Below are 16,222 nucleotides of genomic sequence, written 5' to 3' on the forward strand. Positions count from 1 at the left end.
AGTCTTGGTTGACCACAAACTTGACATGAGCCAACAGTGTGACGCGGCAGCTAAAAAAGCCAATGCAATTCTGGGCTGCATCAATAGGAGTATAGCATCTAGATCAAGGGAAGTAATAGTGCCACTGTATTCTGCTCTGGTCAGACCTCACCTGGAGTACTGTGTCCAGTTCTGGGCACCACAGTTCAAGAAGGACACTGACAAACTGGAACGTGTCCAGAGGAGGGCAACCAAAATGGTCAAAGGCCTGGAAATGATGCCTTATGAGGAACGGCTAAGGGAGCTGGGCATGTTTAGCCTGGAGAAGAGGAGGTTAAGGGGTGATATGACAGCCATGTTCAAATATATAAAAGGATATCACATAGAGGAGGGAGAAAGGTTGTTTTCTGCTGCTCCAGAGAAGCGGACACAGAGCAATGGCTCCAAACTACAAGAAAGAAGATTCCACCTAAACATTAGGAAGAACTTCCTGACAGTAAGAGCTGTTGGACAGTGGAATTTGCTGCCAAGGAGTGTGGTGGAGTCTCCTTCTTTGGAGGTCTTTAAGCAGAGGCTTGACAACCATATGTCAGGAGTGCTCTGATGGTGTTTCCTGCTTGGCAGGGGGTTGGACTCGATGGCCCTTGTGGTCTCTTCCAACTCTATGATTCTATGATTCTATTCTATGATTCTACACACACACAATTTCCATTCTGTGAGCACGGATATGTTTCTCCTGGGCACTACTGACACCTCTCTTCCCCAGTTTGATGCTCAACAGTGTGAAGAGGGCATTTGCACATCTTTTTGCTCAAAGAAGGAAGTCCTAACATGTGGGTCGGCAAACTAAGGCCCGGGGGCCAGATCCAGCCCAATCGCCTTCTAAATCCGGCCCACAGACGGTCTGGGAATCAGTGTGTTTTTACATGAGTAGAATGTGTGCTTTTATTTTAAATGCATCTCTGGGTTATTTGTGGGGCATAGGAATTTGTTCATTCTCCCCCCCTCAAATATAGTCCGGCCCCCCCACAAGGTCTGAGGGACAGTGGACCGGCCCCCTGCTGAAAAAGTCTGCTGACCCCTGGACCTAACAGGTGAACACACATGGAACTTTTTCCACAGCAAGATGGCTTGAGACTTAAACCCAGGGCTTGCTGTCGGAAGCTGCGTGAGGAGTGTCATTGGACAGATGATTTGGGGGCAGCCAAGCTCCTGCCATTTCCACTCCTTAAGTTAGTGCCAAATGCAAATATGATATCCAGATCATTTTGTCACTGCCCTTAATGGGAACTTAATTTCTTAGACTTCTGTTTAAACACAGATTAGCTATTCTGCCAGGCCAAGAGCAAATGCAAAGTTGACATTCTAATTAATAAAATATAGATCACAAAGCAATGACTAGTTCTGTCTTCCAATAAAACAATGCCCCTTCATTAACGTTCAGTGCAATCCTATGTATGTGTAATCAAGAAGTAAGTTTCAGAAGGCTAGGTGACAGAAACTTAGTGTGTGCATGTAATTTGGGAATATATAAACCTGTATACCATTCAAAGTGAAACTGCAGGTTCCCTGCCCCCACATTATATTAACCCCTTGATTAAACATGCAGGTGACACTTCAACAACTAGCTTTGATCTTTTTTTGGACAGCATTCCTCAACATTAAACTCAGTTCCAAAGCTCCAGCAGAATGAAGAAAGTCTCTGCAGATTATAATGCACATATGGATGTGAACTGGCCACATAAACAGAGGTGGATTGGCCACTGTTTGTGATGCACAAGGCTGTGTGCACCTTGCTTCAGGTAGAGCTTGGAGATTTTGATTGCACTACAAGCCTCCAGGGCCCCTTTGCCTGCTACAACCTTGACAATTACTCTACCGGTGCAAAACTGTGCTGTGATTTTCAATGTACGTTAATGCATCGTACAGTCACCAACTTTAGCTCAACGACATTCAGAATGATTTCACTATGATGTGCCAGTGTATTGACAACCGAGGAATTATTCAACCCAGGAGGAATAAGACCAGCACAGAGAAAACTCTCACCCCAGTCTCCTAAATCCTGAATTCCTTTAAGTGTTTCTTTCTTTCTTTTTTATATATAATTTTTTTATTAAGAATTTTGTTAATACAATAAAGAAAAAAAGACAGAATAAACAGAGAGCAAACAAAGAATAAAACAAACATAAAATTATACATCTTGTAATAACCATCTTTTCTTCATTTTTTCCTTTTGGACTTCCTCACGTCTCTCGCTCCTACATTCCAAGTTAATAAAACTTTAGCCAGCAACTTATCACCTTATTTTCATTCTTATTGTACACAATTCCAATATTTTATCCATAACTTTGAATATTTTTAATGCCTAGTTTTAACATGATATTCATTCAAAATTTATCTTTCTCATGAAATTCACTCATTCTCATAATCTTTTCAGCTAACTTTATGGTGCCCTATTGTTTTCAAATCTCTCATCCTTCTTAACACTCATATAATTTACAGTGTTTTTGAAGATAGTCCTTAAATTTCTTCCAATCCTCCTCCACTGCTTCTTCTCCCATTGTTTCTTTTCCTGTGTGTTGCGGTGTGCTTGCTGACTCTAGCACTGTTAGTGGGCGGTTCCCTAGACTATATGGGTGGGGTTCAACCTGTTCTGGAAGGAGTTGAACCCCTACATGGGAGCAGGTGTACAGCTTGGGGGCAGAAAGCTAATTGTTGCCGATCAAATGTTGGGCTGTTACTCATTCTTTTTACATTGTTGTGGTTTTATGTATTTTAACAAAATATGTACACTTTCGCTAAAGGCCTAGGGATAAGCTAAATAAAGAGGGAGGGGGGAAATCACTGTCAGCTTCAATCAATAATCTTGTCTTACCAAGTGTGTTTCCAGGTAGAGCTTAAGGCTGTCTGTCTCTGCTTTAGGAGGAGTCCAGTTCTCTGTCGTTTCCATGGCTTCATTCAACCAGTGGATGAATTCGTCTAGCTTGCTTACAAATCCCTTCCACAAAAAGAAAAGGGGTGGGGTGGAGGACAATGGCATGGCTGTTAGTAAAATGACAATCAGGTAAAAACAATAATTTTATGTCTTTATTTTAATTAAAGGAATATGGCACTGCTCTGAACGTAGCAACTAGCTACACTAAAAGAATGCGGCAGTTCTTGCTTATGAAGATGGAAGAAGGTTGGGCATAGCATCTGCTGGCCTGGTTTGCGCATCAACACTAGGTAAAATCATGGCATAGTACAAACACACAAAAATAAGAAACTGAAAATCTGACATTGACAGATCTGTCCATCTCTCAGTCAAGAACTGCCTTCTCCCAGATGCTGGGTTCTAGCCTCCATCTTCCCCAGCCAGCATGTCCAATAGGGTGCTGGCAGGCCACAGGTTCCCCATTCCTTATCCAGGTGTTTGTATTTCATCAAATATTTGAACTCTTTTTGCATTTTCTTCCTGCCGGTACAACTGGTTTTAGCTTTGCTGTAGTTTTTCCATTCTCAGTTCTTCTGGGGTGTGTGTGTGTGTGTGATTTTATGGAAATACTTTTGTATTTGCTTTTAAATATGTGGCAAGTTGCTTTAAGGGTTCCTCTAGCTGAAGGATAATGAATAAATTAGCAAAGCAAATAAAGATACTGTAGAAGCTTCAGTGGGAGAACAAAGGGAAGGTTTTTGCAGAAGTCCTTGTTGCTGAACTTCCCGAGGTAAGTGTTGTGTTTGTAAAAGATTTAAGACAATTGCCCTGATCCAGCCCTGCATGGGTGTAGCTAACATCACTCTTCATGCACAGCCTTATAAAATAAGGGAACCATCTTATGTTGAGTCAGACCATTGAGCCAGCTTCCTCAGTATTGTCTACATCACAAAGAGGAAACCTGTGGCCTTCAAGGGTATTGGCCTAGATTTCCCATCAGTCACAACCATGAGTATGTCCAGTGATCAGGAATGGTGGGGAGTTGTGGTCCAACAAACTCTGAAGGGCCAGAGGTTTCCCACCCCTGATGTATACTGACTGGCATCAGCTCTCCATATCTTCAGACAACAGTGCCCACCCCTCTCCCAGTCCTTCCTGGAGAGGCTGGGGATTGCACTTGTATCTTCTGTGTGCAAAAACACATGCTCTGCCACTGAACTACGGCAATGTTCCCTCACTAACGCTTTGGATGGGAAACTGAAAGAGGGGACAGACAGATTGAATCAAGCCCCTTCTTCCCCTTCCAAATAATTTGTCAGTGCAACGGTCGCTTCTTTTGCAATGCTATACACATGCGGTCCCAGCTACTGGGCTGCTTGGCAGAATCACACAAAATGCAGCAGCTGTTTTGTGTCTATGGCTCTCGAGCCAAGAGCTGCTTCTCATCGGTGCATATGACTTCTAGATATATCAGGGGCACATGATGAGAAGGAAGTACGGTCACAATCTAGGAATGTGAAAACTCTGTGAAATATCCTGCAAAGTTATTCCTAACAATAGCAGTAAAAAAGATAGTTATGTTCAACATATAAATATTTTATACTGCATTATCTTATTTAAAAGCATCCTAACACCAGCAATATATATCTCATTTTCTTGTTTATGTATAGCCACAAAATGACATAATGAAAAACAGTTGTAGAGAATATTTAACCTGTGATATTGAGACATATGCACTAATATGGCACAAAGAGGTGATAAGTGGAACTCATCTGTAAAAAATAATGTAATTGTTCCCCTTGCAATGACACTTTACAAAGCAGGCATGCTTCAGGTAAACAACAGTCAAGGATAAGATAAAATATAGAAGTAGTGGCATAAGAAGAGGTGGCTATCCCTCTTTCCAGAAAAAGGCCCTTTTCTGGTGTAAAGCACAAATCACTATAATCCCACTATTTTTCAGATGATGTCTGTAAAATTTTATGGAGACTTTTCAAAAGAAAACAACTGTAGAGATTGAAAATTATTTAGAATACTAAAAGCCTGACACTGAAAATTACTGTCAGAAGATAGATAACACTGTCCAGTTCCTAAATCTCATTATTCAAGCAGACAGCACCACCTGGAGGCTAAAGTGCAGTATACCAGGTATTGCCAGCAGTTATTTCAGACAAAGGTGTTTTACTATAAAACATGATAGAACATTCTTCTAGTGATTTTCTAGTGCCAATATGGATGGCCTTTTGGCACTTATTACAAACATACCTGTGCTCCCAGGCTCCTGCAGGTACTTATTTTTCAACTGGCTGGTTATTGACTTTAACCCTGCTCTGGGCTTTCAGCTACATTTCATTTATTGTAATTTTAATGTCAATGTTCGTACTTTTAAAATTGCTGTTCACCACATGATGTGAAAGGTGTTGCAGGAATGCCTTAATAAATAAAACAGAACCCCGCCTCCCCAGTATTGGTCCAACTTTTGCTTGTTCTGGGCCCAGGTGTGGTAAGAGTCAACAACTGATGCTGACTACATCAGAAATACGTGACCTCGGCAAACACAGTAAATTTGGAGCAAGCACTGTTGTTGGTTCCAAAATAGGTATCTCACCTCTGCTCATGCTTGGAATGACAATAATCATAATTTAAGGGGCTAGCATTGTTGGATGCTAGTATCTGTCTGTCTTGGGAGACAATGGAAAAGTGCACCTTCGGGGGTGAATTGCATGATTTATTTCCAGGTATATTCTAATGATGACTTCTCTACCCAATATGACTGGGTTATGGCTGGGATGGCTCAAGTTGGTAGAGCATGAGACTCTTAATCTCAGGGTCACAGGTCAAGCCCCACGTTAGGCAAAAAATTCCTGCATTGCAGGGAATTGGGACTAGATGCCTCTCGTAAAGGTAAAGGTAAAAGGTAAAGGGACCCCTGACCATTAGGTCCAGTCATGACCGACTCTGGGGTTGCGGCGCACATCTCACTTTATTGGCCGAGGGAGCCGGTGTACAGCTTCCGGGTCATGTGGCCAGCATGACTAAGCCACTTCTAGCGAACCAGAGCAGCACACGAAAATGCTGTTCACCTTCCTGCCAGAGCGGTACCTATTTATCTACTTGCACTTTGATGTGCTTTCAAACTGCTAGGTGGGCAGGAGCAGGGACAGAGCAACAGGAGATCACCCCATCACGGGGATTCGAACCGCCGACCTTCTGATTGGCAAGCCCTAGGCTCTGTGGTTTAACCCACAGCACCACCCATGTCCCTGTTAGATGCCTCTCGTACTCCCTTCCAACTCTACAGTTCTTAAATTCTATGGTCCAACTGCAACTAAGATCTATTGCTTTGATCTTCCCACTCTTATGTGATTAGTGGGTATGAGTCTGTTGCCTCTCCCCATCCCCATTATCATTCCTACAGCCCTACATGGGTTTGTTGCTGCAGTGGAGAGCTTTTTCTAGTCCAGTAAGTTCCCATAAGATTTGGAACCCTAGAAAATCAGAGTTCTAAATCATGCAGGGAGTATAGCAGGCTCTCTGATGCAGAGGTTCAGCCCCACAAGACGTGTGTGGTGGGACTGGTTCAATGGCTTCACTCCTTTTTGCCTTTGCCTTCTGCCTGATGGTAAACAAGGAGTGGGAAACATCTGAATAGGGCTTAAGTCTACCTGTGGCTGAAATAACCACATACCCTTCCCCTTATTTACCCTGTCTCACTTCTCTTCCTGCCTCTGTTCTCTGCATTGCCTCTAGTTCTAGACTGTAAGCTCTATGATTCTATGATTCTCCAATGGTGTGCTGTATGGGGCTGATGGAAGTTATAGTCCAAAACATCTGGAGAGCATCAGGTTGGCAAAGGCAGTGGTAGCCAGTGTTAGATATTACAGTGGGTGAGAAGGGATCATAGAATCGTTGGAAGGGACCATGAGGGTATGCATGTATGTATGTATGTAATATACCGCCCTATACCCGCAGGTCTCAGGGCGGTTCGCAATCTAATCCATCCCTCCTGAAATGAACGAATCTTTCACCCAATGTGAGGCTCAAACCACAACTCTAAGATTAAGAGTCTCATGCTCTACCAACCGAGCGATCCCTCATACCCACTGTGAAAATTACCAGAAACAAGCAGCTCCAGAATAGAATAAAAATGTATACCAGCTCTGAGAAGGTTGCTCTGTGGGCAGTATCTACCATTTTTCACTCCATATTCTGAATTTACTTCCATCCCAAAGTATGTTTATTTTGGACTAGATGCGAGCAATGTTTTATGGTATTTGAATGGGATGCTGTACTAAGGAATATGACATAGGAACTACCCTGTGATACTAAATAATTTGCTAGATTTTTGGTGGTTATTATTTCCAAAAATTGGAAAAAAAAAAACCTGAAAAGGGTTGCTTGATACTTGATTTTGGGAAGATCCACCAGAGAGTGCTCAGATTCATATTATTCTCGGCAACAACTAGCTGCTGAAGCCAATAAGCAATGACCATGCATGCCTGGACTGACCCTTAGATTCCAACCAAAGAAGCCATTAAGAATAGACTGTTCTGATAACAGCTTTCTGTCTTGAATTCCTTCATGTTTTGGTGTGTGTTAGGGATGAGCCGAAAACAGGAAGCCCTTTTCAAAGTGAAAAAACCTCCCTTTCAGTGGTTAATCAATTGCCTCGTCAAAAGGAGGCAATTGTATTCCGTCTATAGTTATGTGACCATACTGACTCTGAGGAAAGTGTTTGTGCCCCTGCTCAGCCATTAAGTTCAACAGATTTCCCCCCCCCCCCAAGCTAGTTATTATCTTTCAATTTAATCCACCCCACGTGATAGCTGTGAGGCTAAAAAAAGGGGCGAGGAAGAAATGGGATCACGGCCTTCAATCTGATAAATTAAAAACAATCAAATAGCCTGGAACTATGAAGCCAGCTACAACTAACCAAACCACGGTTGGAATTTGGTATGGATACCGTTTGAGCAGTTATGGCTGGGAAATGAATGAATCAATGAACGAACGAATGAATAAAGAAGTTAAAACTGTTTTCGAAATCTAACTTCATTTCCTGAGTTCACATGTGGCGTTCTGCCTGTTTTTCCTGAAAAGTGTTTCATGACTTCAATTAGGATGCTCTCATGCTGGTTGAAATTAGTCCCACTGCACTCAACTGAGCTATTTGGACCTGATTTAAAAACAACAACAGAACAAATATGTGAAAGAGATGCAGTAGCACCAGTTGGCCTCAAGAGGGTGCCAAGTAGCCACGTCTGAGAAGGATATTAAATGCAGTAGCAGCAAATGCAAAAGAGCAGAAAACAACCCCCCCTACGTTTTGCTACATCAACTCCCAAGCATCACTATGGAAAAGTATTAGAAAAATGTGAGATGGGGATGGCCCACAATGTATTTGTGGATCAGCCTTAAATATCTCAATATGCAGCTATTTAAGAGTAATAGCTGTCAGAGAAAATAGATGTCAGAGAAAACAGAAGCGGAAGGCTACTCGTGTTTGCTTATTTGTCCTATGTCTGGAATGGAAATCAATCCAGTGAATGCTATTGGTATTTCCTGTGTTGCAGCTTTCCATCCGCAAACGATACAGAATTGATTACATTTCCCCCTCCATTTGCATTGTGTGTCCTTTGCACTGAAATGAATGGGGTGGAATGGGGTGGAAAGACAACAGCATTTGCATGGTTAATTACCAAGTGAGATGGATAAGGAAGTTTTTGGCAGAAGACAAACTGCAGCAGAACAGAAGCAGCGCTGCATGCAACAAAAACAAAGCACCTTCTTACATCCCTAATCATGCCAGAGATTGTGCATTATGTTGTACCGTTTACAAACACTTTATTCTTTCATGGCAGGGATGAATGGATCGGTTTACTTCCAGTTCCTGTCAATTTCATGTGTGTTCCTTCACATATCTGTCCTGCCCTGTACTGTATAAACGTGTGTGTGTGTGTGTGTGTGTGTGTGTCTGTGTGTGTATACATATCTATCTATCTATCTATTGATCGATCGATCAATAGATAGATATAATTTGCATGAAAATTTGTGAATGCACTTGAGCTCATATATTTTGATGTATTTTCTCTGGGGTGTATATCATTGGACATATATTGCTGTTAGCTGCTTTGGGCATCTCCATTTTGAAGTGGTATAAAAAGGAAGCAAAAATGCATTTATAACTTCTTGTTACAGATAAGTAGCCGTGTTGGTCTGCCATAGTCAAAACAAAATAAAAAATTCCTTCCAGTAGCACCTTAAAGACCAACTAAGATTCTTTGGTATCTGAAGAAGTGTGCATCCACACGAAAGCTCATACCAAGAACTAACTTAGTTGGTCTTTAAGGTGCTACTGGAAGGAATTTTTTATTTTGTTTATAACTTCTTGACACTCTTGGTACTTGCCCATCCCTCACCAACCTTTGTTTCCAGCTGCAGGAAAAAAAATAAATGAAGTGGTATAGATGTAAACACTGTTGATTTCTTCCTTACCTCCATTTTTTCCCATATAATTTCATAATTATCCTGATCTTGTATATCCTGCATCAGCTGTTGAATTAAAGCCGATTTATTTGTGGCAGACAAGTCATTTTTATCGGCGGGCTGAGTGACTGACGGCTTTTGCGGCCTCTCTTCCAGGTATTTTTTGATGCTTGGTGAGGATGTGCAAAGCTCTTCATCTGACAGAATGTCACTAAGAGGCCCCGATTCAATGCTGTCCCCTACCGAGGAGATTATGTCACTCGAAGAGCTGGGTGAAACTCTGCCTAACCTTTTGTGCTTCTTTTTGATCTGATAGGTTGGGTAAAGCTCAGAGTCCGAGTTCATTTCTGAGAGTTCCCAGTCGTCGATGTTTTGAATGGTCTCCGCTTGAGGTTTCTGAGGAAGCAGTTTTGTCAAATTTTCTAATTTCAAAGCTAACACTTCAGTCTGTTTGAGGTGTGAGGGAAGCGCTAAGTATTCATCAGAACCATACCAGGCATCAGCAACTTTGCTGTCCGTATTGACGTAACTCGGTGAAGATGAATGGGCCTTTTTGCCCTGACTTCTGGGAAGAACGGGAGATGAGGACACCGCAGAATCTGAACCAGCTGAAGAGCCACTCACTTGGCTATGAGCAGGTGAAGCAGAGTGATCTCTTTCACTGCAATACTGGCCATTCAGTTCTTGCCGTTTACAAGGATCAGAAGACGCAGAGGTCGAATCACTTTCGGTTCCTTCTATGGACTGCAAGCTACCAAAGGGAATTCCATTTTGCAAAGCAGCGAGGCCTCTTTTAGCCAAATGATTCGCCGACGCAGCATTGGATCCAATCCTCGATATCCTGCACGATGCCACCTCCTCGGGAATGTCGTGGGACTTTTTGCATCGCAGCTTCTCCCTTCTAGTGTTGTCACTGGGCTTCCCCAGGCCAACGGAATTTTCCTTCAGGTGGTTTTGAATTGTGTACTTGAGATTCTGATCACTTATGTTGTGTAAGCAATCACACGACTGGCTGATGGAAGAGGGGCAGTTGTTGTACGCTGCTTGCAAAGCCAGGCAAAGTTTGGATCTGTCTGGTGGATCCAACAGCGAGGGTGTGCTCCTGCTCATTTCAGTCTTAAACATCAGGGAGATCTGGTTTTTTATATCATTGATCACCATATCCGTTCTAAATATGTCTTCTTTTAGAAACAAACCACGTTTGGGCACAGTGGGTTGTGTAGGAGAATCCTCATTGTAGTCAAAGCAGTCTCTAATTGATCTCTTGGGAGTGGAGTTTTCGCTATGAGGATGCTGTTGGCTTTTTGCACCGTCGGAGGTTAATGGATCGAGCTCCTGTTTTACTAATTCAAAGACAGTCTTGCCATCAAGTGAGTTCACAGAATCCTCTGGGCCTGATATTTTACAAAGAGGCAAGTTCCCGGAAATATGAGAGAGTGAAAGTTCAGGGGACAGAGTCGATGATGGTTTGTAACTTTGGCCTTCCGCCTGGTGGTCTGTTGACATGGGTAAATGGATTTCTTTTGCATTAATGGTTTCATTACATTTGGAAGCAATCGAATCAGTTGCTACTGCCAGTAATCCAACACTTCTGATAAGCTCTGGGAAATCTTTTTCCATTTCACTGCAGCTCCAACTCTCAAATGGTTTTACTTTAGCCTGACCGGAGGTCATGTCACCAAGCGCACCAAGAAAGTCTTCACTGGGGCTGTAGTCAGATAGTTCAAATGCAGTAATTCCACAATCCAGAGACAAGTAATTCTGAGAACATTTGATAGTTAGCTGTCCTGAGTCATCCACTTCTGTTAAGGAGTCAAGGCGGTCCTGTGACAAAACAGAAATAGGAAAGCTTTTAGTGTGAGTGTGTGTGCGTTATATGCATGCATGTGTGTGTAAATATAGCATCAATCCTATGAGTTTAACACCGATCCCATGAATCACACATCTTCCCACAAAGCATGAAAAAATACAGACTCAGGGGCAGTTTCCTTCTGTAATCTTTAGAAATAGAACATTACTGAATGCTAACAGAAAGCAGCCTTGTCACATTGCTGTGAAATGGGATTAGACTTGTAGTAGAAATTCAACTTTTTCACTTTAGTTTCTGGCTTTCATTTCTTAAAATGTAAGTTTACTAGACATCAAGATTCAGGTCTACTTCACAGGATATGGACATCAATGTTACGTCAGGAAAACAGTACATACATAATTATTATTACTAATAGTCATAAACTGGTCTATACACTACTAAGATGGTTTCTGAGGAGAATATTATCAGCTGATCACACAAGCCATTCAGGGTCTACCTATGTAAGCTGGGTCTCAGAACCAGTTCCTCATTCTGAGCAACTCATCTAAGAGAGCAACTGAGATTCCTGGTAGCTTGCCTCACTTGCTGTATTCTCCCAACTTAACCTTTGGCACAGCTCTGCCTGTACAGTGATAGACTTGGCTGCTATGGTGCCCTATGTGAGGGCAAAATTTGGCACCCCCACCAGCCCTCGCACCACCTTCCCAAAGGTGGGCGAGGACGCACCTGGTTTTGGGAAGGAGTTGCAAGGGCTCTGGTAGGGTCCTAGACCACTTCTACCACCTTCCTAAAGCTGGGAAAGCACTAACCAGTCTTTGGGAAGGAGATGGGAGGACTCAAAGACCCTGTCAGAGCCTCATGCCTCCTTCCCAAAGTCCACCACCTTGCTTACTGAGCTTTGAAAAGGCACCCGCTCATCTCAGTGCCCTCATCTCAGAGTATGCACACCACTCACAAAGCCCTAAATGGCCTGTGGCTTCTTGGATCTAATTTGTATTTTTCAGAATTTGAATGATCTGGGCCTGACCATATCTCTGCTTCTGCCCTTTGGGCATCTTTGGATCTTAGCAGTTCTTTTTTTTTCCTGGGGGGGACACAGGGGTACACATACGCCTAAACAATTTGTGACTCATTGTGAATCATTGTGAAACAGTTTGGCCTCATTGATGGGCAGTATTTCAATATGAGTAGGAAAATGAGAGTAAATATATATTTTTTAGGAAAAAAGCACTAGATCTTAGAACCTAACACCTGGAACACACATAACAAGATTGCTGTCTGAGGCCTGGGACCAGGGCATGGAAAAAAGAGACAGTGGGTAGATAAGAAGCCAGCTGTTCAGCTCCCAAGACAGAGCCAAATAACAGGTTATGTTTTCCACCAATGTATCATTTTTAAGCGCACTGTGTGTGAGGACCCCAGATATCATGTTGTGACTCCATGCCACATCATTCCAGATGACTGGCAATGTGAAGGAGAGACGGCGAGATTTGTGGAGTGAGATTTGTGGTGAGGAGATAGATCAGACGCCATTCACATGACCAGGAGGGGCTCACCTGGCAGGAAACAGCCCCAGTAATAACATCCCACCAAAGGAATCGTTGCCACTTAACAAGAGGAAGAGGGGGTGTGGCAGCAGTAAGGTCAGGGTGGTGCAGGGACACCAGCAGAGCCAATATGAAGCTCCTCCCAGTTTCCTCACACAGTCCTAACCTTGTTACTGCCTTGTTCCTACCTCTCCTAAAGACCAACGGCGACAGCCCTGTGGCTTTAGTGTGGCTCTGACCCCCCACCCACTGGCAAACCATTCCCACACTCAGCTAACATAATGCATTTTCTGGTTCTAAGCGAATCAAAAATCTGCCAGAACAGGTCTTCTTACGGCCAAAGGTAGCCGTTCAATCAGGCCTATGAACAGCTGGTCTGAGGCCCGAGCTGGGAGTCTTGTAAGAAAAAAGTTACAAATTCAAACAGCATAAGTCTGGCAGACTGGGGGACTGTGCCAGCTTAGCTCTCTGAGGTATGGGGCAAGTGTACCTGGCTTTCACTCCCCCCCTCGCCTCACTGCATGGGCCTGCATTCAAATAGGAGCTGCAGCAGCTGCAGCACCACAGCATGAGGATTCATGGAAGACAAAAGCCTTTGTGAGCTTTGTTGCCCTTGGGCTAGGCCCAGAATCTTCACAAATGGCTTTTGCAAAGGATGCAATGACTCAGGAAAAAAAGAATAGTTGTGTCTGCCAGATCTTGCTCATATCTGGAAAGTAGGTGTGTGGGTTCAGGGACATACTTGGCACAAAAGATCAATTTTTATTCCTCTAGGAAGGTTCATTTTGCCAGTGCTGGCTTAGAGATGCTCCCTGGCAAACTCTCTTTAACCTGCCAGTCACAACCAGATCTGAAGAAGCAGTGGGCAAAAGACAGGTGTAGACAGGAAACAGAGGTGGGTGAGGAAAGGAGTGAGCTTCAGCCTGTCTGATGGTCTCAATTTCAGAGCCACCCACTCTCTTCAGATCGCCTTCTTCGGTGAGAAGCCATTGTTATTTTTAGCATATTTACTAAGCCTCTGCAAGGATACTTGTTTAAAAATTGGTAGCTTATAGCAGCAGCAACTAAAATCATTCTGGTAAAAATAAATAATAATAATAATAATGTCAAGGGTCGTAACTAGCTATGCCATGGATAAACTTATTGTACAAAGGGCTTCTGCAAAGAGTGTGTGAAAACAACTTGGACTTTTAAGTTTGTGCAAGTATTGCGCTTGCAGTTTCTGTGGAATAGAACCAGGCTCTTGTTTATTCTCGAGTCAATGAACTATACAGTGTCAAATCTGAAGATGAGTCTCAGCTCGCCAAACTTTTGCCCGGAGACAGGATTTAAATTTTGGGAACTGAACAAGATACATCTTTGATGTTGTCTTAGGAGTTGATCCTGTCAAACCACAGCATCCTTCTAATTCTGCTCCATGCCAGGGAAAATCCAAATCTCTGACTGCAGCCTTAGGCAGCAGCAATTGGCCCTGCCCACATTCTGCCACTGCAGCAAAGCATTCAGTTAGTTGGGATCAAGCAGGGAAAGTGCATCTTTTAGAATTCCCTGATTAAGAGCTCAGAAAGGGCAGTAGATTAGGGGAAAGGACCTGTAGCCCTTCAGATGCTTCAGGACTCAAGCTCCCATTGGAAAGGACCCTATGGGTCATCTAGTCCAACCCCTGAAATGCAGGAATATGCAGCTGTCCCATACGGGGATCAAACCTGCAACCTTGGCGTTATCAGCACTATGCTCTAACCAACTATCCATGCCAGGGATGACAGGAGATGAGGTCTCCAGCAACATCTGGAGGGGCACAGGTCCCCTATCCCTGCCTTAGCTGATACTCAGGTGATTCTTACTCAAGTCTTTTGGTAGTATCTTTGGAGGCAGCCCCTTCTGCTTTCTGCACACATCACCCCAGCCAGCACCACGCAAGGATCACAGGAACACAGCAAGCTGCCCACTGGTCCATATAGCTCAGCAATAGTTGCATTGGTTGGCTGTGGCTCCCTAGGATTTCAAAAAGGCGACATTCTCAGTCCTACCTGGAAATCCCAGAGATTGAATCTGGGACCTTCTGCATGTAAAGCAGATGCACTATCAACCAGCTAATTCAAACATGAGGATTGCCACAAGGAAGCCACCAAAAAGCCCTCCTTTAATTCCCATTGGGCACCCTGTGGCCCTTGTCTGCCAGGGCCAGTACAGAATCAGATCTCCATCATAACATCTAAAATCCTGCTTTACTTGGCAGCATTTCCAATGATCTATAGATCATTGTGTCTCTGCACACAGCCTACGTCCCCCCACAAACTCATAACAATATTTTTTTAAAGTTATGAAAGTTCACCAGCATCTTAGCGTGTGTTTCTCCTAACATGCATAATTTTCTACGTATTTTTTTTTTTTGCAAAGCAATTTTCTCCTAATATAATGAATTTGTTTGTGTTATTTTCACTAACATGCCTTTATAGGCAAACTTTATCCAACTTTATGCATTTCTGTACACATCAGTGGACAATGTCACTGCAAAATTCAGTGAAGTGCACATTTTGAAGGGAGACGGTGTTTCCATACTTGTATGGAAACTTGAATTAGGTAGACTGGCCTTTCAGTGATAAGTGGCTTGAGTTTCTCCCCTGTCCTTCGTCTCCACACTGCAGTCATCATGTTCAAACTGGCCCTAAGACAACAAGGTCCATGAATAGTGGCAAACTATGCATTGTGACAGTGAACAGGCAGGCATGGACTACGCTTGACCCTAAGCACTCCAGGAATTAAGCATATCTAGCTATGGAAGACTGTGGCACAAAACACACTCCATTCCAAATAGATTATACTGATTGAAATGAGACTTATGCCCCCCCCTTTTTTTAGGATTGCAGGAGAATTCTGCCAATTAGGCATGTACATTTGTGCAATCATGGGCCAAATATTAGCTGTAAATCTAAAAGATCCTTCCAGCAGTGGTGCTAAAGTGAACCGATAACTTTCCACTGGAAAGAAAAAATTATCATGGATGCATTTGGTCTCTTTGCTAATCACAGAATGTAAGTCATCCACATGCTCTATGCGTCTTTGCCACATAGGTTATTGTAATGGTTATAAGGGGTTGCTCGTGCGTAAGTTACCGCCACTCCTGGGCCAGGTTGCCTGGTTTAACCTGTCCTGGCTGACAGCCCTTCACTCCGTGGCTGTTCAGTCGCTAGCAGAATCCGTCAGTGGGCGTTTTTTGAACCTCTTCCAGCAAAGAAGTTGTTTGACGCCCAGTCTCCTCCTACTCTCCCTGCGCGGAAGTCTTCTGTGCCTGTGCTCTCCCCACTGTTTTCGGGCAAAGAGTCTTGGAGACCCCTCTCCGAATCCCCCATCTACCCCCCTTCTCTACTGGTGTTACGCTGATTCCCTTCCCCAGCCGATGAGCTCCCTCTCTCCTTGCTGGCCCCCTCTCCAGCATCGCTTGGGAGCCTTGCCTCCACCTCTGACTCTGATGTCAGTTCGCTGACA

General features: G+C 43.4%; 1 protein-coding gene across 3 annotated transcripts in view; it reads right to left on the reverse strand.

Moving 5' to 3' along the window:
• The window catches only part of AKAP6 (A-kinase anchoring protein 6), a 251,417-nt gene that overhangs the window by 155,766 nt on the left and 79,429 nt on the right, over positions 1 to 16,222 (reverse strand). For all 3 annotated transcript variants that reach the window (XM_079954227.1, XM_079954226.1, XM_079954225.1), the window contains exons 4-5: positions 9,386 to 11,200; positions 2,855 to 2,977 (exon numbers count right to left, since the gene is read on the reverse strand). In XM_079954227.1, coding sequence (XP_079810353.1) covers positions 2,855 to 2,977; positions 9,386 to 11,200 — 1,938 coding nt within the window. The remainder of the gene's footprint in view (positions 1 to 2,854; positions 2,978 to 9,385; positions 11,201 to 16,222) is intronic.

The sequence above is a fragment of the Podarcis cretensis genome (assembly GCF_951804945.1).
Source record: "Podarcis cretensis genome assembly, chromosome: 1".
In the NCBI taxonomy this organism is placed as follows: Eukaryota; Metazoa; Chordata; class Lepidosauria; order Squamata; family Lacertidae; genus Podarcis; species Podarcis cretensis.